This window comes from Chenopodium quinoa, unplaced genomic scaffold (genome assembly GCF_001683475.1).
Source record: "Chenopodium quinoa cultivar QQ74 unplaced genomic scaffold, ASM168347v1, whole genome shotgun sequence".
Taxonomy (NCBI): Eukaryota; Viridiplantae; Streptophyta; class Magnoliopsida; order Caryophyllales; family Amaranthaceae; genus Chenopodium; species Chenopodium quinoa.
The window spans coordinates 84791-108145 of NW_018744290.1; the positions used below are offsets into that span (position 1 = coordinate 84791).

General features: G+C 35.7%; 3 protein-coding genes across 4 annotated transcripts; 2 read left to right on the plus strand and 1 right to left on the minus strand.

Moving 5' to 3' along the window:
- Window positions 1-4113: 4113 nt before the first annotated feature.
- Window positions 4114-11138, minus strand: LOC110695043 (uncharacterized protein At2g02148-like). The gene is made up of 8 exons (XM_021872231.1): window positions 10116-11138; window positions 9487-9610; window positions 9027-9368; window positions 7555-7717; window positions 6981-7104; window positions 6855-6899; window positions 5906-6169; window positions 4114-4966 (listed from the first exon to the last, which is right to left on the minus strand). Exons 1-8 carry the CDS (start codon window positions 10338-10340, stop codon window positions 4865-4867), a joined length of 1389 nt encoding a protein of 462 aa, XP_021727923.1. The 5' UTR covers window positions 10341-11138; the 3' UTR covers window positions 4114-4864.
- A 998-nt stretch (window positions 11139-12136) lies between these two features.
- LOC110695044 (30S ribosomal protein S16-2, chloroplastic/mitochondrial-like) lies at window positions 12137-17214 on the plus strand. Of its 2 annotated transcripts, none has more exons than XM_021872233.1 (4): window positions 12137-12333; window positions 12459-12605; window positions 12708-12753; window positions 16646-17214. In XM_021872233.1, the coding sequence occupies exons 2-4, from the start codon at window positions 12473-12475 to the stop codon at window positions 16884-16886; spliced, it is 420 nt and encodes a 139-aa protein (XP_021727925.1). In that variant the 5' UTR covers window positions 12137-12333; window positions 12459-12472; the 3' UTR covers window positions 16887-17214. The 2 variants fall into 2 exon arrangements, with proteins under 2 accessions (XP_021727925.1, XP_021727924.1); XM_021872232.1 differs by having other exon boundaries at window positions 12138-12345; window positions 12461-12605.
- Window positions 17215-18879: 1665 nt separating this feature from the next.
- On the plus strand, window positions 18880-22738 carry LOC110695045 (nucleosome assembly protein 1;3-like). The gene is made up of 11 exons (XM_021872234.1): window positions 18880-19022; window positions 19136-19179; window positions 19312-19395; window positions 20195-20287; window positions 20644-20728; window positions 20839-20900; window positions 20993-21207; window positions 21282-21459; window positions 21548-21591; window positions 21785-21995; window positions 22322-22738. The coding sequence occupies exons 1-11, from the start codon at window positions 18983-18985 to the stop codon at window positions 22388-22390; spliced, it is 1125 nt and encodes a 374-aa protein (XP_021727926.1). The 5' UTR covers window positions 18880-18982; the 3' UTR covers window positions 22391-22738.
- Window positions 22739-23355: the final 617 nt, after the last annotated feature.

Sequence of the window (23355 nt, forward strand, 5' to 3'; positions counted from 1 at the left end):
AGCGTATATTAACTCTATTTTCTATTTTATTGTTATAACTCTATTTTCAATTATCGTAAAACCTTAATTTTTTTATATGGTTACATGCTTATATTATATTTTGAGCGATTAAATTAAGATAGAGTTAAAATAGTACTAGCAGTCAAATACTTAAGTTATGGAATTGGCTTAATTCCAAAATATAAAAGATTAAATATTAGAATTTGATCCAAGTCTAGCTAAATCCAACAAATCCATTGAAATATAGCCCAAAAAATGAATTGTTGAGTGATCCGATATCATGCAATTTGGTAAATAGACATAAATTCGTTTCTAATTTTATTTGTTAACCCCAATTAAATTAATTATTAGCTGTAAATCAGAAATTTAGATATTTTTTAGGGAAAGGTGAATCAGCAACTTTTATATGCGGTTGGCCACACCGTGTGGCCAGCTGACACACACTAAGTAACCCTTGATCGACGAATAATCTCTGACCGAGTAACCCCTGACCGTCTGAGTCCCCCTTAACCGACCAAATAACCCTTGACCAAGTGAATAACCCCTGACCGACTTAGTAAACCCTGACCAAGTGAATAACTCCTAACAAACCAAGTAACCCCTAACCGAGTAACCTCGGATCGGCTTAATAACCCCTGACCGAGTGAGTAACCCCTATAAAACAACCCTAACAAATAATAATCAGAACATCAAAGAATTGAATGAATGATGAGTAAACTATCTATATATCAAATCTCCAACATACATGAGATTGATCATAATCTTGGACAAATTAATTAAACTTAATCCTCGAAAGAGTATGTACGGCCTATTGCAGCTCCAAACACCTTGACGGGTTTAGCTTTGATTATGACAAAGTGAAGAGCGTTGTTGTACCGAAACGTTGCAAGAAGAATGTTATCATCTGTTTGTAGTCCATTCTCCTCCTTCAGTTTAGGCCACTGGTGTCTTAACTCGGACTTCAAAACATACTTAAATCTAGGATCCTCATTGTTGTTGTTGTTCTTCTTCTTCTTCTCTATATCAACGAAATAATTCCATCTACCTAGGGGCATCTCATACACAGACAATCCCATGTTGACCTTGATGTTGATATCCGCCTTTATAAGAAGCTCTTTCTCATCATTTCTTAGAAACGACGCGTCAAGTTTTTCTGGTGAACCTGCTGGGAGGGCTAGTCGAGCTTGTTTAGGTTCCATATCAGTTGGTGTCATTTTCTTTTCCATTATTATTTTCACTTCGCTTATATCTTCTTTATTGTATCCCAAATTACGCCTCACATGCTCGATAATTGATGCTTTAGTAGCATCATTATTATGATCGACAAAAGATAATTTAGCACTTTCATTATTAGGCTTCTTGATCTTCATCCTCTTAGGTTTGTTGTTGCTGATCACGGGGGGTACGAGCTCCCTATTATTTTTATTATTATTAGGCTTCTTGATCTTCATCCTCTTCGCAATTCTGGTATTGTTGGTCCGGAATCGGCTTTCGACGATGCTCTTAGTCTTTTTCATAGGACTGTGGAGACTGACCTTATGCGTAACCCTAGTGAGATCGCTGCCCCCAAACTCATGAAGAAATTGGCAAATATATATTTTGCGAAGATTACTGCTTCTTCAACATCCGCTTTCTCCTTATCTTCGCGTCAGGTTGCCTTATGGAAGTCCCAGCAGAGGGATCACGCTTCTGCCTGGTTGCGGGTGGTCCCAATATCGGGGTTGGGTCAGTCTATGAATGGTAAAGCTTACCGTTTTGTTCTTTGTAACCGATTGGGTGTCCCATTGTTCTCGATTTCGACACCGTGTTCCGCTTGATCAATGGGGATATATTTGGAGATCATGTAGTGTCTCGTGCTGAGATGGTGGGTATTAAACACCGGCATAATGTTGTTCGCGACACCCTTGTTGATATTTGTTTTCGGTTCGGGATTTCTACAACAAAGGAGGCCGGTTAACGTTGGGTTGACTGAAGGAAACGATGGGGCTCTTCGACCTGCAGATGTGTTGCTTTATTCTTGGGATAGAGGCCTTGATGTGTGTGTTGATTTGACGGGGTCTTCTCCTTTAACACAATAAGGGTTGTCTGACTTTGTTTCTGGTTGTGTTGTGTCAATTGCTGCATGCTCACCAGAAACGGGACAAGTATGGGGCACATTGTAGGGCTATTGGCTATGGTTTTCTTCCCTTCTCCTTTTCTTCATTGGGGGAATTAGAGAAGGATGTTTTTGCGTTGCTGAAGCGGGTTCAGGCGTCGTTAGGACTCGGGATATAGGTGCTCGTGCAGCTGCTCACATTTTTAGCAGGATCGGGTTCGCTATAACTAGAGGAGTGGGGGCCCACATTGTGTCTCGGCTCCCCACTAATTTCCTGTAAATTGATTGACTTTGTAGGTTTTTAATAATAATAATAATAAGGACAATTTCAATTTTGCTACCACCAAAAGGCAGGCACCTCAGTTTTGCTACCCCTTTAATTTTTTTTTTTATTTTACTACCACCTAAAATCACAGTTTTTAATTTTGCTACCACCTGACGGATTCCGTTAAGTTTATTCAAAAAAAAATTAAAATGGTTTAAAAAAAGAAAAAAAAAAGAACCCACCCTCCCCCTCCCTTTCCTCCACCACCCCTCCTGTCAGCCACCCTCCCCCCTCCCCCCTGCCGGCGACCGGCGCCCAAACGTAGCCCACGCCCTCCCTTTTCCCCTTCTTGCTGCCTCGACCTCCACCCCGAATCGGAAACCACCCCCCTCCCCATTCGCCCCACCTGAATCGCCGCTTCCCCCCCCCACCCACAAACACCCTGTTCCGGTGTTGCGACCCACCTCCACCCTCAATCCCCTCCTTTCTCGATTTGGTTTTCCGCCCTCCACAACCGGAACTCCCTTTAAACCCCTCCAACCATTCGAAACACCCTCAAAACCCCTCCCCCACTCCTGAAAACCCCCAACAACCACTTCCTCACCGTCAAAAACCCTAGCCGCTAGGGTTTCGGGGTTGGAAGTTTTCGAAATGGGGGATGGAGGGGTTTAATAGGTGGTTGCGTGGGGGGTTTCGGGGGGGGGACTGTGGCTTAGGGGAAGCGCCGGAGCGGCGAGTCTAGTGGTTGGGCGAGCGAGGTGGCTGGGCGAGTCTAGTGGTTAGGCGAGCGAGGTGGCTGGGCAGGGAGGTGGCGGGTTGCCGGAGTTCTAAGGTGGTTGGGGTTTTTTTTTTAATAAACTTAACAGAGAATCCTAACGGATTCTGTCAACTGGTAGCAATTTTTAATAACTCTGATTTAAGTGGTAGTAAAATAATAAAAATATAAAAATAATTAAAGGGGTATCAAAACTAAGGTGCCTGCCTTTTGGTGGTAGCAAAATTGAAATTGTCCCAATAATTATAGTAATATCTAGAATTATGTGCCTCAAAGTAAATACATAGGCATTTAATTAAGGAAATTTTGATTTTTTAACACCTCAAAAATACACGAAAATGGTTTTCAACACCACAAAAAAAAAAAAAAAAAAAAATAACACCACCAAAAATTTTAAAAAATTGATTTTACCACCACTTAATAATTTCCGTCCAAAAAATCGTAATGTGTGGTCCACTGTGTCACGTGTCGCCATTTTATTAGTAAAAAAAAATTAAAAAAAAAAAAGAATCTAAATTTTTGTTTTTAAAAAAAAACCAAAAACCCTGGCCCAAAACTAACCCAGCCACCCCACCCCCACTGTCGGATGCACACCGCCACCCCGCCCCCACCCTGCCACCCCCAACCATTGGAAACTCCACCCCTCCCTTTCCCCCACCCCAAAACCGACAGCCCCTCCCCAACAACCACCAACAAACGCCCAACTGTTTTTCAAACTACCTAAAATACGGCCACCAACGACAGCCGCTAACGGTCGAAATCGACCTTTTAAGCCCTAAATTGGCCGATTTCGACCGCTATAGGTCGTTTTTGGTGGCCGATTAAGGGGGTGTGAAAAGCACCGACCTATTTGGTGGCCGTTGGGGAGGGTAGCCGATTTTGGGAGGGGGAAAGGGAAGGGCAAAGTTTTCGGTGGTTTCGGCTGGGAACAGGGAGGGGTATAGTGGGGCAGTGGTGGCAGCGCTGCTGGTGGAGATTGGGGTGGCTGGGTTGTTTTTGTTTTTTTTTTAAATTTTTTTATTATTTTGAAACTATAAAATGCTAACATGTACGCCTTATGGGTCTCACTAACGGATTCCATCCAAGAATTCGTTAAGTGGAGGCAAAAACCAATTTCTTAAAATTTCGATGGTGTTAAATTTTTATTTTTATTTTTATTTTTTCTTTTTTTTATTATTTTTCTTTTTTTTTTTAGAAATCTAAATTTCCTTTAATTAATAAACTTATATTATAAAAATCCTTGGATAGATTTTCTTATAATCATATCATGATTAAGATATGTAAATAAGAACCTAATCATAGTGGGAAAAAATGTTATCTTTCTCCATTTCTCCTAGTAAAGATGGTAACAAAAGCGGAACACAAATTCTAGAATAAGAAGTACTTTCATTAATAAGAAGTACCTTAAAAGTATTTAAAGTTCCATAAAATACAATTAAACTGATTAGAAGTTTAAGTTACCCTTACATATTACACAATAGGTAAAAGTTACCATAAAATTTGTTAAAAATTATCCTCAAATTAACTGTTTTAATAATATTGACGAATGTCTGCCGTATACAAGAGTTATTGAAGGGGGGGGGGGGGAAATAAAGCAATTATAACAGAACCATTGTTCAGGAGTTCATGAAAATGTATACATATATTAGCTTCAATCATATGAACATAAAAATTAACAATGAACGAATTTTGAGGCCACAAGAATCGTGCATAAATTACCAAGAGCGACTCATATCCCAAACCTCTTCGTACCACATTCTGAGCAGAACTTGGAAGTCGGTCTCAAGTACGGAGATCCACATTCATCACAAAACTTTGCGGGACTAGTTGGCTGAAAAAGACGGGAAAAAATGAAAAAAAAAAAAGGGGGGGGATAAATCACAGGTAATTAGGAAAAAGTATCTAGCATACAGAAAGAAACTGGAATTTCGAAGTCAATAAGTCATAAGATTATGCCAACTTCTCAGGAATGCAAAATAGTAATACTGTTTTTTTTTTTTTTTTTTTTTTTGCAAAAACATAACCCTCACTGATCAAAAACTTCTGAAAGGACATGCACATTAGAAACTGGCTACTGGTCAAAAGGCATCATTGACAATGCTTTCAATTCATATAATTCTCTAAGTAATCTTGAACTTGAAAGTTTATATGCCTCACAAACTTTAAGAGGTGACCAAAACATCAGCAAAATGGAGCAGTTAAGATTATATAAACACACTATGAAGCAATTCTCCATCTAAAATACTCCTTTAACCCATTAAAGGTTGGCATGTGTAGGGTCTGGGTAGCCTGAACTCTGAAGCTAGTCCACTCCTCGAATAAGTCCGGAAAATCTGCCATATGTTAGTTCTGATACTCCCTTACAAGATCTTTTTGGTGACTAAGCCACTAAGCGATTACAAATATCAGCAGATTTAGCTATATGTAATGGTCTCTCACAGAGTTCCTCTAAGAGTTAATGCATAAACTACGAACACAGGTCCTTGGGTATCAACCAAAATACAGCCTCTCACGGAGTTCCTCTAAAGTTAACGCATATGTAAGGGTTTTTTAAGCAATCAAGTGGGGTGGGGGCTGAGGGGGCAACTGGTTAGGCTAGTTAGAACTAGACATGAATAATAACTCTCCACCCCCATAAGACAGCAACCAGTGAAAGAATTGACTTAAAATTTTGCTTCAGAATAAAATGGAAATGAAAATTTGCTTCAGAATAAGATGGAAATAATGACTTATGGAAACAGGTAATATGAATAGACATAAGAAAACTTACCATCACATGTAAACGACCTACTACATGACTTCCTCCTAGAGACTCTAATGATGCCATGTTCTGAGAAAAAGTCGGAGATTCATGGCCATGAGCAATGTCTGGTAAATGGGAAGATTGCCCACTTTCATGAGTGCAAGCTAAGAGAGTAGCCTGTTGATTCTGGTTAAGAGACTGATGATGATTAAGGATAATGGTATCATATCGTGGCTGGCGAGCCAATGTCACCAAAGAATGTTTGGATGGTGTCTCCTGCTCCCGTGGATTCTGCCATATGCACTTTAGCAGCATTAATCACAGAGGATAAAATAAAATTAAAAAAATGTGGTTTTCAGCATAAGACCAAAGCTTGGCATCTTTAATTAACTTATTTTGTATATGAGTTGGATAGTGAAAAGGGGAGAAAATTTCTGAAAGACAGGAAGTACAAACAGATTGCTGTCGGAAAGAAAGGTGTGGTCCTAACTTTTGAGACCAGATACTTAGGTTCAGGAGGTTGGAAGATTATCCTGAGATGGATTTGGCTATTCAGTAGGTTCACCAGATTGAGAAGAATGATTGTAAGGCCAACAATTTGAGCATATACTGAAGCGTTCATTCTGGACTAGATAGTACTCTTATCTTCACATTAGACTCATACTGCCATACCTCACAAACTTTTTCTGTTTGTCTTAATTCAGTTAAGCATAACTAACCCACTTTACTGTCTTCTAACAAGTGCTGTAAGTATTTTCTAATACTAGTATTTTTTTTGGTAAATGGATCCCTAACCAATTATCAATAGAAGTTAATAAACATAAACAGAAGGTATGCTAAGATATCAATATTTTAAATCAGAAATTTCCACCCAGAAAATTAACCCACACTGCCCTCCCTTTAGAAAGAGGGATGCTAAAGACACTATCAGCAGAAGGATTTTTAATATAGAACTCAGAAAGTCGAGTCAGCATACCTCTGTTGCAGACTGGAACTCGTGATCACTGTTGCTATTGTATGACTGATAAAAGATATATCAAGCTTCATCAACAAGTTTCATATTGTAGAAATAAAACCACATACAGATGAGAAATGAGCTTACAAGCAAACCAGGGACAGTCGGTGAAGTGTTTGATAAAGCACGCCTAACTTTATGCCTTGGGTTGTAAAACTTATAGTCCCTAGCTGTAATTGCTATTTCAGTCCGACCTGTCAAACGCTTGAACCTGTAAGATCACGAACGCCATTTAACATAGATGATCAACCACTTGCACCTTATATAGATGATCATATTTATAGCTTTCTTTGGAGCTTTTTTCTACCGTTAATACACTATCACATATACAAGCTAAGAAGAATTCCAACATACTTTAGAGCACGACATTCATGCAAACTAAAAACTGCTGAAATAAGGTGTTCCAAATCTAAACTGCATGGAAAGATGCCTCAGATAGTCAAATTTACAGATATATAATTATCTTATTAAATCTTCATAAACTAAGGCACTTTTGACTTTATTTCCAAACGCTCTTTCATCTAAACAGTAGAAAGTTCCAAATGACCTATCAAAGCAAAATAATCACTGTAGATACTACTTGGGCAAGGACATCAATAAATATTTAACATGTGTAACCACAATAGGCTACTGCAAGCATGTATAAATGACAGAAACTAACCATTCTGCATCATCAACAGGAACAACAGTTGGTCTCTCAACAATATCTAAGCCATTGGCCACCACAAAACGAACCCTCTTCTCTTCTTGGACAACTAATTCTGGAAACCTAGTCCTTGTTTCGAGAGAAGTAGCCAATTCCCGTCGTTTAAAAGAATAAGAGCCTATGTTTCACAGGATGCATAAAATGTTAGACAAAAAACTTAATAAGATGAAAGAAACATCCAGGAGATGTATACATTTTTTATGAGCATGAAAAAGAATTCTAGACTTTCTAGTTTCTCAAGCTGCAAAGTTAGGCTAGTTCAAACACACATAAGTTTCTGATTTTTTAACAGACCAATCCTCTGCCATATATGCTAAAAGACCGACTTTCATATCAAAAATATCCCGCTTCGGTAAAAATGCTTTTAAAGACATTATAACATAGAAATAAATGTTTGTGCAACAGGAAAGTACATAACAATATAATGTTAAAACTAAACAACACTTGTATGAGATAATTCATTAATGAGGTACAGACCCTTTCCTTAACCAAGAAAAGGTTTATGCGACAGGAAAGTACACGACGATAAAATGTTACAAACTAAACAATACATGTATAAGATAATTCATTAATGAGGTACAGACCTCTTCCTTAGCCAAGCAAAGGTGGGTACCCATTGAGGCAGAAAATGAAATTTATGAAGGCTGGGCTCCGAGCCAAGAGCTACAGATTTATTTCCCTATAAATATGAGTCAAGCAAAATAAAGAGCAAACCATAACATGATTTCATTAGATATACCCTTAGAACTATAGATATTGCAAGGGTCAAAGAACAAGTAGCCAGTGGCCAATCACAGCTACCATGCAGTGAAAGGAATACTAAAGAGTAGTAACATCTGATTGGCTTGACTGGGCAATCAGAATTACTCAGATGCAAAGAAGTGTAAATTGCTAATATATACCATTTGAATAGGAAAGCAGATGGACAGAGAAATTGCTCATTTGCTACTGAACTATTTTTAAATTTGTGTTTGCTATTCCTGTAAAAGCATCAAACCATTCAGCGACGCTGATGTGAATCAAAAAAGCTAGTTGGTTTCATAAATAAAGACTTGTTTTGCAAGGGTCTAGGCAGGACAAAGGCCAATTGCAAGGAAGGAACTGCAGGGTGGGGGGGAATCTGTTAGCCAGCAACAAGCAGTGTAGGCCCACTGTCTATGGAGTTAAATATGTAGACAGTGTTAACCTGGAAGGCTTACACAGAGTTTATATAGTTAGGCATATGTTCTTAATATTATTTAGAAGATGAAGGCTCTGATTCTAGAAACTGTATCCGACCTAAATAATACCTCTGATATGAATTGTTCAAAACTAATCTATTTTGTTATCTCACACTAATTCGCTTGAATTTTTTTTATGCTATCCCTCACTATTAAGCAATGAAGAGATAAGCCAACAAAAAAAGCTAAAAAGCTAAAATATGCTACCTGTTTTAGGATATTTCTGAGTCAACTTTCTGTAGAGCCCGCCAGATGCTTCTAGAGCTACTCCAATAGTCTTTTCACGCAAACCATTTAATAAAGCAATTCTTATGTTCGCTTCACTCACCAGAGTTTCGTACAAATTAGCCACATACATCAGCGGCAAAACAAACCTTGGATCTCCTTCATATTGAACTTCAGCAGACTTTCTCTTGTTTGATTTATCACCTCCAGGCTCAACAATATTATCAATATAAGCACCCGGCTTCTCAATAGTATGCTCAGTGATAAAATTATCCACAACAATTTGCAAGAATCTTGCCCTTGCAGTTTCAATTGGCAAAACATCTAATACAAATATAATTCATATAAGTTGTTTGAGCAAGTGAAGAATAAAGCACTATAAAAGATGCAAATGCTGAAGCAAACTAAGACATATACAAGTATGTAACATGTTCAGATTTACCCTTTGCTGTTAAGGCATGACAGGAATTTCTTAGAGACCCACTACTTTCTAGACTAGATCGATCATCTTCAACACCAATGTTAGGAATCTGAATTGGGGTCTTGTATACCTCATCCAAGCAATCCTGGATAAACACAGAAAGGCGAATCAAACCTAAAATTGAAAACTCATCGATGAACATTTAAAACTAGTCGAAGATTCAACCTTTAAACCCTTTATCCACAGTTTCAAAAGGGTCAACTACTCAGCTCATACAAGTATACAACAAAATGCACAACATGTTAATCATTACATATTCCAAAATTCTATACATTTTGGACCAAATAAACATTAACTGAACAAAAATTCATGATTAAAAATTTAATCTTTATCCCCTCCTTTCACATTAACTTATTGCAAATAAAGTCACAATTCCCACAAAACACCAAATTTTTTGTGACCAACTTTTTCCCTACTCTCTCTGAAACATTCCAATAAATCAAAGAATGACCCAGAAAATTATGTCAAATAAGCACATGTAGCATACACAAAGACAATCACAATATAATTAGCAGTTAATCACAAGATTAACCCACAAAATTTCAATCATAAAATAAAAACCAATCATTAACCCAAAAAAATGAACTTACAATGTTATTAGAGCCCTCCTCGTGATCTAAACTATTTTCAGTAATGGCATCACGATCACCGTTGCTAATTCTGTCGATTTTGCAGTCTTTTTTAACTTCATCTAAATTTCTCCCATCAATGTAAGAATCTACTGATCTTATATTGATATTATTATTAACATTATTGATGTTACTTTCATCATTATCAATGCTACTATGATTATGAATTGGAACCCTAGATTCCATATCGCTTTGTAATCCTACAATCCCATCAATTATCTCACCTCAAATACCCAAACCCATGATTTTGATTTGGATTTTCAGCTTTATTTCTAATCAAATTTCGTGAATAAATGAATAGGGTAATCGAATTTTGAAGTGCATTTTCGCGCCAGACGAAGACGGAAAAGGACTTTTTTAAAAAATTTAATTGAAATTAACGGATATACAGACTGAGAAGAGTGATGAGAGAGAAAATGGAGGTTGATGAGAGTGAAGGGGTGACCGGAGCTAAGACCATACCAGTAGTATAAACAACCAAGGAGAAATTGAGGAAATTCCCAAACCTAATCCCGGTTTTTCTAAACCGGTTAATGGTGTCTTTGGTTTTTTTTTTTTTTTTTTTTTTTTTGAATGTAAATTTTGGGATCAGCAGGTCTTATATGGACCCGATCTACAATAAATTATTGTAAACCCAAAGTTTAATATTCTCTAATAATACAGTCACATTCTGAATGATATGTGATATAATCACTTTTTTAGATGATCTTGTGAGTCATACTCCCTCCGCCCCACATATATAGTTCTTTTATGTAAAGACCATTATACTTTTTTTTTTTTTTACTTTATTCATTAAATTTCCTAATTTACCCTTAACTTATACACTTGCATTTTACTTTTTCCACTTTCTCTCTTAACTTTTGTCTATAATTGTATTTTACACTTTTTTTTCCCCTTGAATTATACACTTGTCTTGTACTTTTGTCTAGCTTTTGTCCACTTTTAATGTAATTCTTCCACTTCTCCTCCCATTTTTAAATATCGTGAAAAAAAAAAACACAGTAGAAACTATATTATGGGACGGAGGGAGTATTTTGAATGGTATAATCGTATTTTAAACAATTTAGTGAGATGATACAATTATCTTTTGGATGATATAATTATTTTTCAAGTGATTTAATTACTGTTTGATACCTTTTTTAATGATGAATTTATTTTTTGAATGATACATTTACATAATCAGTTTTTGGATGATATAATTACTTTTGTAATGATATAATCACATTTTGTATGATATAATCACATTTCGTATGATATACTAGATGGTTGGGTGCTCAATAAGACTTTGCCTTTTTGGAATAAGCTAATTTTTAATTTTCAAAAATGATAAAATCGAAATTAAAAAGTGTAAAAAATACAAGTAATTTGTTTATATGTGACCTCGTTTAGGTTTTACTTTAGAAATACTAGATTACACAAATAAAAAGAATTAGTTGAGATTGTAGATTACTCAAGCTCAAATTGAACAAAACTTAGCTCGAGTAGTTTGGTCTCGAGACCAAGCTTTTTTGTCATTGTGATATTGGCCAAATGAGTTCATTTATTCCATTATTTATTACGGTGTATAGAAAATGCAAAATATCTATTTTTAATCTATTGTTTACTCTAAAAATGCTATTTCATATTAAGACGGAAAAAAATCACGATAATCTCAAGGTCGACTTAGTCATGAACTCAACTCGATAAAACCTTGGCTTAACTCGAGTTCGAACTCAAAATGTTAGTGAATTGAGTCAAACTAACTCAAACTTGAAGTCGACACACACCTAGTCAACCTACATGAAGTTATGAAATACTCCATAAAAGGTATTATATTACTCCGTAATGAGAAAATACAAGTTTATCTCCTCGATAAACAAAATATATTTGTAACAACTTTTAGTCAAATACGGGACCCACAGTTATTGATTTATTTACATAAATGTCAAGCTGACTCGACAAAATTTGATAAACAAAATATGTCTCCTCCTCCGTAATTTCGTAATTACACGAAACAGGTAATTCAATCTTTTGCATTTCCTGCTACCAAAAAATACCCCGAACCACATTTGGTGCTCCAATAGTCCAATCGCATAACCCACAGACCCTTAATTGCTAGCTTGGTGGCTGCTGCTGCTGTGACTCAGACTGAGTGTGTGGCTCGTCTTCCTCAAACGTTGAGACATCAAGAACAAAGCTAATTTTATACCAGGTTAAACACTTTTCTCACTCTTAAACCCCTAACTTTATTTCATTTTTGCTGAAGAAATTCCCAGTTTTTATTCATTTTTCTCACTGATAATTGATTGGATTTGTTTGAAATTTAGTAACAAGAAAAGATGGTGATGAGAATTCGATTATCTAGATTTGGGTGTAAAAATAAACCCTTTTATAGGGTTATGGCGGCTGATAGCAGGTCTCCTAGAGATGGCAAACACATCGAAGTTCTTGGTTACTATAACCCTCTTCCAGGTTTCCTTCTCTTTCCCATTTCCCCCTATTTTCATATATTAAATCTTGGATTTCTTTTATTGATTTTATATTATTTTTGGTTGAATTATTTGATATATGTAGGTCAAGATGGGCAAAAGCGAATGGGGCTTAATTTTGATAGAGTGAAGTAAGTGATTATGCATTTCAAATTGCTCTTTTTTTTCGAATTTGATTGTTTAATCTGTTGCATTATTGTGTGATTCTTGTTAATATATGCGCCTTGAAAAATGTTTTTTAGAGAAGAATTTGGTAAATTAGGCTGCATTTGTGTGGACTCTAGTGTGTGAACTTAAATCGCAGATGACAATGTAGAAAAACTCGTCTAGTTTCGACCTTAATATGAATTTAAGTTGATCATTGCTACTGATGATAAGCTAAGTGAAGTAGACTTTTGAGGGGTATGAAGATAATGGGTTTGTCCCCGAAGAGTTTGCTGTTTGCCTCTATATGATCTTTTTCCTGGTGCAAGTGCTTGGCCGGTGCTATCTGTTGAGCTAACTCATATAAGGATCATTTGCTGCTGTCCTGCCAAAAATAATTTCAAGAGGGAAAAGTTTTTCCATTGTCCTGTATCTAAGATTCTAAGGTCTCAGTTGTGTGTTTGAAACCAATTAGCATCGTCGTTTATGTATGATAGGAAAATGTGTGCAAGCTGCAACAGTTAGTTATTTTTATTCAGTTCACATTTCGTGTTTATTTAGGCACTTGGGTCTTGGTGACATGAACGTATGGAAAGTAATGTTGGCATCCCAGATATCAGATACTTGGTGATGCAATTATACTTCTGGGAAAGATTGGGTAGGGTCATTGGGATGGGGTCTGGAGGGAGTTGGTGGGTGCTAGTATGCTGCGATTTGCATTTTGTAAATGGTTTGTATCAATACTAAGTCTTATAACTACAGATAAAAATAGCTTAATTCAACTGCAATTTCTGCAGTCCAGGCATGCCCATATTATATACTCTCAATTTTTAATCATAGAGCACTATATGGAAATTGAACTTTTTCTAGAATCAGGCCTTATCCATCATTTTTTTCTTTAATCTATTATGTATAAAGTATTTGGTCTCAAGTCTCTGTTACTTGTTGATGTTATCTTTATTTCTATTGTCGATTTCTTGGTTAGGTTTCCTACTCTAAGCTTTAGCTTGGTTTACTAGGTCTATGAACAAGTTCTGTCTAGTGTACGGGTATCCTCATTTTGTGTTCTGTACACTGTCCATAATGTTTTTATACGAAGTATAACACTTGAGTGAAGGCTAATTCCTTTGATATCAGACCCTTTCTGACCTTTAGAAGCCCATTAAACTCTTATGGTCACAATCATGAGGTACTATTGATGGTTGATGAATCTCGACAAAAACAAGACGGTAGCTTATTAATGTCATTTTATGGCCCCAAGTAGTAGATGATGATGATCACAGGATCCAACATTATAATATGAAAATACTCATGTTCAAGAGTCTCTTTGCAATGTATGTGGTAACTCTTAAGCTAGTAAAAGGGAAGAGTTTCTAATTTCTAGGCTAGCTCTAGTGACCTTAGTCACCATTTAAACCATATTTGACGTAGGACCAAAGTCGCCATAGCCACTGAACTTGAAATATATGGCTCAAACCTGTGAAAATTTTCTAATAATCTGTTGAAACTCGAAAAGAAATTTGAGTGTAGTCTTCTTCAACTGTCATAAGGAAAGGACTCTGGAAGAGATGACACAAAATTTGTATCAATGACCCCAACCAATAAAGGTCCATAATCATGCTTAGGGGACTTATTTGGCATATTCATGGAAGCTTTTCTGCTGTTGTTCACTGAGAGTTTGTAATTTTTGGAGTTCCATATTAATATCTGAACCTAAGCCTAAAATTGTTGGCAAGAACCTAATTTTGAAAACTATAACATATTCCTGTGACACTCTTTGATTCAATTATTTAGATCTTGCCAAACAAGCAGAGTGAAACCTCTCTGGGTGCTTGTCTACAGCTCCACAATCTTGGTCATCCAACTAATAATACTATGATAGCATTGTCCCCAACAACAATTTTGGTTGACAAGCTAAGCCTATTTATTATGGCCTGCAGATTCATGTTCTGTGTTGAAGGATGGGTTATGTCAATGCAATAACTAAAAAAAATCAATGCAAAAACTATCTCTTGTTTTTGTCTTGACACTCCTTTTTGGGCAAATTTGATCTTGTGTTTGTCTTGACACTCCATTGTGCACAAATGTATTTGATCTTGTTTTTGTCTTGACACTCCTTTTTGCACAAATGTACGTAGTATAATGTTTTCTTTAGCGTTATATTCAATCAATCAATCAAAGCTTTAATCCCATAAGTGGGGTCGGTTACATGAACCAAAAGTGATTATTCTGTATAATTATCACCCAAAATCTTCTTCCTCTATCCCTTATGATCAAATACCTCATTCTCATGCAAATCCATATGCTTCATATCCTTCCTAACTCCTTCCAACCAAGTCATGATACTTATCTGGAATTTCATCCATCCCTTTTTTTATAAAGTAATTATTGTTCTCTTTCCATTTTAGATTTCTCAATTTTAATGTTTCATCATCTAATGCTCTAATGGAAGTTAATACACTATGTTACCGCTCTTTAAAATGAGCATTCAGAAAAATCATGATGGTTTGGTTCTTTACATATTGGTCTTGATTGCTATATATGCTTCACTGAAGTAGGATGCAATATAGCTGTAATTTGTGATACTTTGGTTTTGTACTCTGGAATATGATGCCATAAAAATGAATGTAAATCATTTTGTCTTCCTCATGTGATTTTGACATACTCCTTAGGGCATGCTTGGATTGAGGGAGATAGTGATGGTGTGATTGTGAAAATAGGGAAAGAGGAGATAGTGATGGTGTGATTGTAAGGAAAATTATGTAGTGATGGTGTGGTATAAGGTGAAGAAAGAGGCTCATTTTGGGGGTAAAAGTTACACTAGTGGGAGGGTGGGTAACTATTACCCTCATTATGAGGGTAATAATTCCTCCATCTCTCTCTTTCCCTCGTGGCACAACTACCTTATTTTATTTGTAAACACCATGCCTCATACAACACCACCTCTAATTACTTATGTTTTTTCAAGTTTGACTTTTATTACCCCTTTAATATATTACCCCCAATCCAAGCAAGGCATTAATGGAAAGTTTCTCATGTATGAGACATGTGGATATATGATCCAAAATGTTATTTCATTGTTTGGTGAGGATATCTGGCTTCGAGCTGCTAGAATTAGGCCCTCATATTCTTATGGTGTTTGCTTTGGCGATAATTTGTGAATGTGATGGGATCTCCTACGAACATTTACTCCTTATGTTGGAAGGATTTTCTTTCATCTTCCAAATTATAAATCTGGAATGTATTACTGTTTCACTGTACCTGTGCTATGTTCAAACACAATATTCCAAGGAGCAGCAGCATTGAATCTGCCCCTGCTTCAAAAAGATAGGCAATACTGTTCTGATTGATTGATTTTTATTTTTTTTTATGTTGCCCCTTCCTCTTGTTAGACTATTCTTATATTTTGTTGGGATGTGAGGTATCCTGGGATGGAGGTTGCTTGTGGACTCAAATTGAAAACATGCAGTTTAAAATGTTAATTGCTCATTTCACTTTGGCATGCTGATTTATTGACCCTAGGTTTTTTTTTTCAATCGATTATCTTGTTATTTTCTTGTTCCTTTTCGGATGGTTACTTGCGACAATTCATGTTAGCCGACCCCAAATCATTTTGGGACTAAGGCTTTGTTGTTGGGGGAGGGGGGTGTAAGTGTGGGTGTGGGTGTGGGTGGTGGTGGTGGTGGCTGTGGGGCAGTTCAAGCTGTGTTGATATGAACTGTGTGATTCATCTACCCACAGGGATGATTGTAGATGTTGCATTTATAAGAGCCAGTCAGAATTGTTGGACTTGATTTGACTAATTTTGCTTGACTTGAGTTGTGTTTTGATCCTTTGCAAGCGTCTCTTGATTTTTTTCTTTAAACCCACTATCAACAGGTATTGGCTTTCAGTTGGAGCCCAGCCATCAGATCCAGTTCAGCGAGTTCTGTTTAGAGCCGGGTTGCTCCCTCCTCCTCCAATGATGGCCATGGGACGCAAAGGTGGGCCACGTGATACCCATTTTGTTGATCCCATGACTGGACGTGTTTTGACTCCAGGAAAGCTTAGCAGCTCAGAGGATTCTGAGAATCCCAACATCGATGATGCGGAAATAGTAGATACCCCAACCACTTCATGATGTATTTTCTCATAGGTTTTTAGATTTTAAAGCAGACAACCCTTTCTGCAGTTTGTAGTACAAGTTTATGCTTGATTACAATATACGAAGTGCTTGGATTACATTGTGTGCGTGGAGGATTCCTGTCAATGCCTCCTCTTTTTGGTTGTAAACTTGTCAAAAGAAGGTTTATCATTGATGTTGAATAAGTATTTCTATTGCTTGGCAAATCCTGTCTGTAATAATCAATAATGTTAAAGGTCTCATTGCACTCTGAAGAGTCTCTTCAGATACATCTGTTAGAATTGGACGATTTAGGAACCGTGAATGTTTTGTTCCTAATTTAATATCCTGCAAAAAATCTCCCTTTCATTTATTTGTTTTTGTGAAGCAGACAATGACCTCTGGAAAAGCATAAAATTTGTAGCAGAAACACAATAATTTCAGGGGTAAGCACAAAGATTTATCAAACTATTCTTGATTTGCCTGCCTGGAGTTTCATAGGAGAAACACAATGATTTAACAGCAAGCACAATATTTATGGCCTTATGGGCCAGTTACATCCTTTTCTTGTTTCCCTCCAAGACCCCAAGTCAAACTACATGGGGTAGAGTTGGTTTAATATCTCTTAAACTACTTTTTCTCTCCCTCTCCCTAGATACGTCCCCATAGATACTACCGAGTAATATTCAATAAAGAAGTTAATTGTTTGTTATAAATATGAGCATTAATATATACTTAAGGCACCAAAGTGAAAAAAAACAGTATAAAATAGAATTATCAAACCACGGACACCATAGTGAAACAGAGTTTATAAACTTAATGCACCAAAGTGGAATTATGTCAATCCTCAAAGCACCAAAGTAGAAATTTTCACTTATAATACTTTGTGGTGCTATGCAATATATGCACGGAGTTATTGTGAAAATACAATGGGAAAACTAATTGGGAAAATTACATGCAGTCGATGTAGGCACATAACATATGAGATAAATCTGAACATTTATGATAAATTAAAATCAAAACTAATATAAAAAGGAAAAATGAAAATGCAACTATCTCCTCGTCAATTAATATAGATGAAAAATTTATTTTTCGACAATAAGAGAAATTGACATAATTTATTGTTGAAAGAAACCGACATAGCAAAGATCTTCTCTTTCCACCTACTCTATCAAAGTAAGAGAATTGCTTGAAAAGATCCATATGGGCTGATAGCAACAATTGGCTACTTTAAATACAAATTACCTTTTACATATTGACGACTAATTTTTTTTCTCGATTAAAGCTTATTGTATAGTTCTTTGAGAATTAAGGGGTTAGACTCGCTTTCCACTAAACTAATTGACAAATGCATTTCAATACTAACTCCAAATCTGGACAGAACTTCTTTAATCATTATTAGGATGACTATATGTGGTAATTTTCTTAAAGTTTTAATGCTAGTACATGCTCCATACCTTTTACAGTAGGAAATGTAACGAACACGAATCAATCAATCAGATCATCACTATTAAAAGAACTTATTATAACCGCAATTAAAGCTATCAAAGAATTTCTTCATCATAAAGTAGATACTCACCACAGTCATTAGATAATAAAACCGCAGTTAAAGCCATGTTCATTATGTAAGACCGTTTTCTTAATTGGAATACCGCAATTAAAACCAGGTAATGTAATGAACAAGTTGCATTGTATATTTGTATTCCATTTAAGAAGTTTGAACATCATCAATGCCAGCTAAAATCTCTGAATTATCTGCCACAATCATACTCTCGTACCATCAAAAAATTCAAACCAAACACTTCACAGCTCACAGTCTCACACCCAACAACTTGTAAAAATTAAAGAAAATAAAAACCCAAAAAAGCATTTGGATTCGGCGGGAAAAAAGCCCAAAACCCCAACCACGTAATCATTAAAATTAAAAAAAAAAATCAGTTTTTTTTTAAAAAGTACCGTATTATTTAAGTGGGTCCCATTTCCCATCCCCTTTTTTCTCTCACATAAATACACTCTTTGAACCCTTTATCTTTCTCTCTCTTCCGCTCAAAAATTAGGGTTTTTGAGCTTCCGAAACACCAGAACTTTATCCCTTTCTTTCTCACTCCTCTAAAATGGCCAACAACGATATCAACATGTCCACCATCGCCGCCGGTATGTTCTTCGCTTAACCCTAATTCTTTATTTTTTCGTCTTCAATTTTTTATTTTTTATGATTTTTTTGTTTTTCAATGTTTTTGATTTCGATTTTTGATTATTTTCTGTAGCTCTTAATTCAGCGGATAAATCAGCAATTCTTAACGCTCTTAAGGTTATTCACTCAGTTTTAATTTGTCTATTCACTTTTTTGTTAAATTCTAAGGGTTTTTTTTTTTTTTTTCCTTTTTTGTGGATTTTTGAATTCTTTTAGGGTTTAAGCTTTTTTTTTTTTTTTTTTTTTCAGGCTGCTAAGGCTGAGAATGAATCAATTCTTGATAAGTTGCCGCCTAATGTTCAGAAGCGTGTAGAGGTTTTGAGGCAGATTCAGGTACTTGATATTCCATTTTTTGGTTTAAATTTGAAATTATTATTTGTATATATTTTATTTTTTTTGAGGAATGAAATTATTATTTGTATTATTGTTATGCGAAATTGCGAATGTGATGATTTTGCCTGATATATACCAAATTCGATGTAGCAGCTTTAGAAAAATATATTCCTGTTTTGTAAGGGTTTAAATTTGCCCTGTCCGAGCACTGGTAGGAAGAATGGCTGGTAGACTTTGGGTGACAGTGGTAGACATAGTACGCATTTGATTGATCTTCGGTTAAAAGCACTTTTTTTTTTTTTCCGTATAACAGTAGCTTAATTTGATGCCTGATTAAACAATAGTATCCTTGTTTTTTCTTTTCACTCGTGCGGATAGGAAGATTGGTCAATTAGGAAGGTTTTGTGTACAAAATCTGGTTCGAGAAATTAATGGTATGTTTCCGGTGTTTTGTTTAATGCCCTTCTATTGACATGCTGGTTGTTTAGGAATGTGAAGCCTTTCTAATAAGATAATAAATAATATTAGCTTCCCACGTGTTAACGTCATTATTATTCATAAATGTTTGTAAACACTAACATGGTAAGAAATTCTTCAATAAGAAGTTTATCCTGTATTCTCACTTTTCTTACTTTTAATCTAATGTTTGGTGGTTGTTCCTGAAAAGTAAAACTTCCAATATGAAGCTCTACAATTTATTAATATGACAAATATTGGTACGAGTAAAATAAGTCCTATTGTTAAGTAGCTGCCCCAATTAAATGAATGCTAAAATTAGCTTTACCTTTTTCATTGACAGAGTGACCATGATGAACTCGAGGCTAAGTTCTTCGAGGAGAGAAGAGCTCTTGAAGATAAATACCAGAAATTATATCAACCACTCTACACGAAGGTATGCTAATTATGATACTTCTTGATCTCAATTTACTCTGTAGTCTGAAATTTACTACTGCTAAGAATATCGTGTTAACTACTTTCTTCTGAGGATATATATGAACTTGATTTTAAATTAGTGTGTGTATTTTCATCAAGTAGTGTTGTTGTACTCAATCATGCATATTTTACCACAATATGTGGAGATCAGAACTATGGAAGCCCAAGTTATTTTAGTGCGCCATTACCTTGTTGGAGCTTTTGAATTGAAAGCTATATTTATCGAATGTTCGGAAAGCTTAATTTGCTTGATTTGACATCTCATTTCAAGAAAAGTTGTTAAATTCCTTAATCAACATTGGTGTACTTTTGCAGAGATATGAAATTGTCAACGGTGTTGTTGAAGTTGAAGGAGTTGTTAGTGAACCAGCAACAGAAGAAGCTGATAAAGCTGCTGAAGGTACTTAATTGAAATTCACTATTATGTATATATTTGAAGTTAGAAATGTTTCATGTTTTTCTTTGTTTAACATTAGAAATGTTTCATGTTTTGCTTCTTGTTTAATTCAGAGAAAGGAGTGCCTAATTTCTGGGTCACTGCAATGAAGACTAATGAAGTGCTGGCTGAATCAGTGAGTATCTTATGATGTCAGCTTTATTTACTACTTGTCCTCTACTTTTGTTGCTCTTTTATTTACTTATTTATTTATCTATATGACTATAGATCCAGGAGCGTGATGAAGAGGCTCTCAAATATCTTAAAGATATAAAATGGTCTAGGGTTGAATTGCCCAAGGATGATGTTCAAAAGGGTGAAGCTTCAAAGGGATTCAAGCTTGAATTTTTCTTTGATCCTAATCCTTTTTTTACAAATTCTGTTTTGACGAAGACATACTACATGATTGATGAAGATGAACCTATTTTGGAGAAAGCCATCGGGTATGTAGCTTCCTTGCCTTATCCACTGCTTTTAATGATTCAATATTTTTACTGATGGCAATTGATACTTTTAGGACGGAGATAGAGTGGTGCCCAGGAAAATGCCTCACCCAGAAGGTTTTGAAGAAGAAGCCAAAGAAGGGTTCTAAGAATTCCAAACCCATTACAAAAACTGAAGCTGTTGATAGCTTTTTCAATTTCTTTAGCCCCCCTGATGTCCCAGAGGATGAGGAGGAGATTGACGAGGATGCTGTGAGTTGTGCTTCACTGTGTTAAATAGTTTGAGTTGTTGAAGCACTTTACTTAGTCCATTCGATTTAAATTTTACTTTTTTTAACAGGCTGATGAGCTACAGGCCCTTATGGAACAAGATTATGATGTAGGGTAAGCTCATGATCTTCTATTCTGCTTAACAGCTCACCTGATGTCATGTTGTTGGCTTAGTTACATACAAAGTATATGAGTTCAATTTGATTTCTCACACCACCTTCCTAAAGGGTATTTATTATTTGGTTATTATTCCGTGACTTCATCCTCTTATAAAAGCTGAGTAAGACTTTCATTTTATTGTCCACAGGTCAACTATTCGTGACAAAATCATTCCCCATGCTGTTTCATGGTTTACTGGGGAAGCTGCTCAGGATGATGACTTTGTGCTAGGTGAGGACGATGACATTGATGAAGATGACGAGGATGAAGATGAGGATGAAGACGACGAAGATGAGGATGAAGACGACGAAGATGAGGATGATGATGAGGAAGATGACAAACCCAGCCACCAGAAGAAGGTAAGGCAACTAAAAGAGATTTTACTCTTGCCAAAGATCAAGTAACTAGGACTTTGCAGTTTGCTTCTCTCTTGTCATTGTATTTCTGTGTTTCTTCTGTACTCACCATATATATCTACCCCCAAGTTTCTTCTGCATTGATGACTATTTTTTGGGCTTCAATTGCATTTAAGTACTTTTATTTGCTTGTCTTGTTTTTCCAAATTTCTTCCTCAACTCATCGATAACACCTCCCTTTCATGAAAAGGGGATTATAGAAGATAAATTAGGAAAGCTGAAGAAGTTTTGCATTTGATTAACAGTAAATTGTTGGGCTATTTTTGCAGAGAGGTGCAAAGACATCAGGTGTTGCTCAGCAATCTGGTGAAAGGCCACCAGAGTGCAAGCAACAGTGATTTTATTGTGGGGTGTGTTAATTGATGATTGTCGATTGGGAAGAGCAGCAAAATTTTGGATTTATCTTTTTTATTTTCCTTCATTTGTTATTAAAATTATCGAAGGATGCCCATACAGGTGTAGTTTCTAGTCGTTTCTATTTTTATTTTCATGGATGAGACAACCGAGTATTAGTTCGCAAATGGTGTGTAATAGGGAATTTGTCAAAACAAATATCTATATTATATCTTATATTGGTGAAGCATTTGCTCTACCGAGATTTTGTTTAAGAAACTGTCCTGAGCAACTTTGATATGGGGTATGTGCTCACTGCTCAGTGATTCAGTGAATACAGTAGATGATATTAAGTTTTTGTTGTTGTATGTGCTTTATTTTTATAATATTTTTTCAATATATAAATTTAATTGTAAATATATTAAATTATCAATAAAATTAATAAATTACAAAAGTTGATGCTTAAAAGTAAACATTTATAGGAATCTAAAAATTAGTCAAAGACTTAGAGTTGGTAAAACTTGATATGATAACATGACATGAACTTGACATAAAAATATTAAGTTAGTGTCAAGGGTTTTTACATGTTTAATTTTTACGAATTAATATGACACGACCTGTTTATTTAAACAGGTTGGGTTAGCGTAGAGATTCTTAATACAAAATTTACACGACTCAACTTGTCTAAGAATAAAAAATCTGATAAATTATGGAATCTTCCCATTGTTTGATCAAATATGACACGATTGCCAGCGCTAGTCGAGGCTGGCTTTAGTCAAAGTAGAGTATGTGAATTTGATTTAGAATTTTTCTATATGATAATATAGGCTATGTTCACAATCTACGGGAGAGACTAAGATAGGAGTAAATGATTGGTGTATGTAATGTTAGATCTTTTTGTATATTTTGACAATTATCACCTATAATTGTTGTTGTTTTAGGAATTACCACTTACGGTTTCTTTTTTTGA

Excerpts from the sequence above, each read along its gene's own strand:
- LOC110695045 (XM_021872234.1), top strand. The coding sequence starts at position 18,983 with ATGGCCAACAACGATATCAACATGTCCACCATCGCCGCCG. Across the intron at positions 20,901-20,992 it reads ATGAAGTGCTGGCTGAATCA|ATCCAGGAGCGTGATGAAGA; the intron begins GTGAGTATCTTA and ends ATATGACTATAG. Across the intron at positions 21,996-22,321 it reads AACCCAGCCACCAGAAGAAG|AGAGGTGCAAAGACATCAGG; the intron begins GTAAGGCAACTA and ends CTATTTTTGCAG.
- LOC110695043 (XM_021872231.1), bottom strand. The coding sequence starts at position 10,340 with ATGGAATCTAGGGTTCCAATTCATAATCATAGTAGCATTGATAATGAT. Across the intron at positions 9,611-10,115 it reads AGGAGGGCTCTAATAACATT|GATTGCTTGGATGAGGTATA; the intron begins GTAAGTTCATTT and ends GTGTTTATCCAG. Across the intron at positions 4,967-5,905 it reads TAGGTCGTTTACATGTGATG|CCAACTAGTCCCGCAAAGTT; the intron begins GTAAGTTTTCTT and ends CGTCTTTTTCAG.
- LOC110695044 (XM_021872233.1), top strand. The coding sequence starts at position 12,473 with ATGGTGATGAGAATTCGATTATCTAGATTTGGGTGTAAAAATAAACCC. Across the intron at positions 12,606-12,707 it reads TTACTATAACCCTCTTCCAG|GTCAAGATGGGCAAAAGCGA; the intron begins GTTTCCTTCTCT and ends TGATATATGTAG. Across the intron at positions 12,754-16,645 it reads CTTAATTTTGATAGAGTGAA|GTATTGGCTTTCAGTTGGAG; the intron begins GTAAGTGATTAT and ends CACTATCAACAG.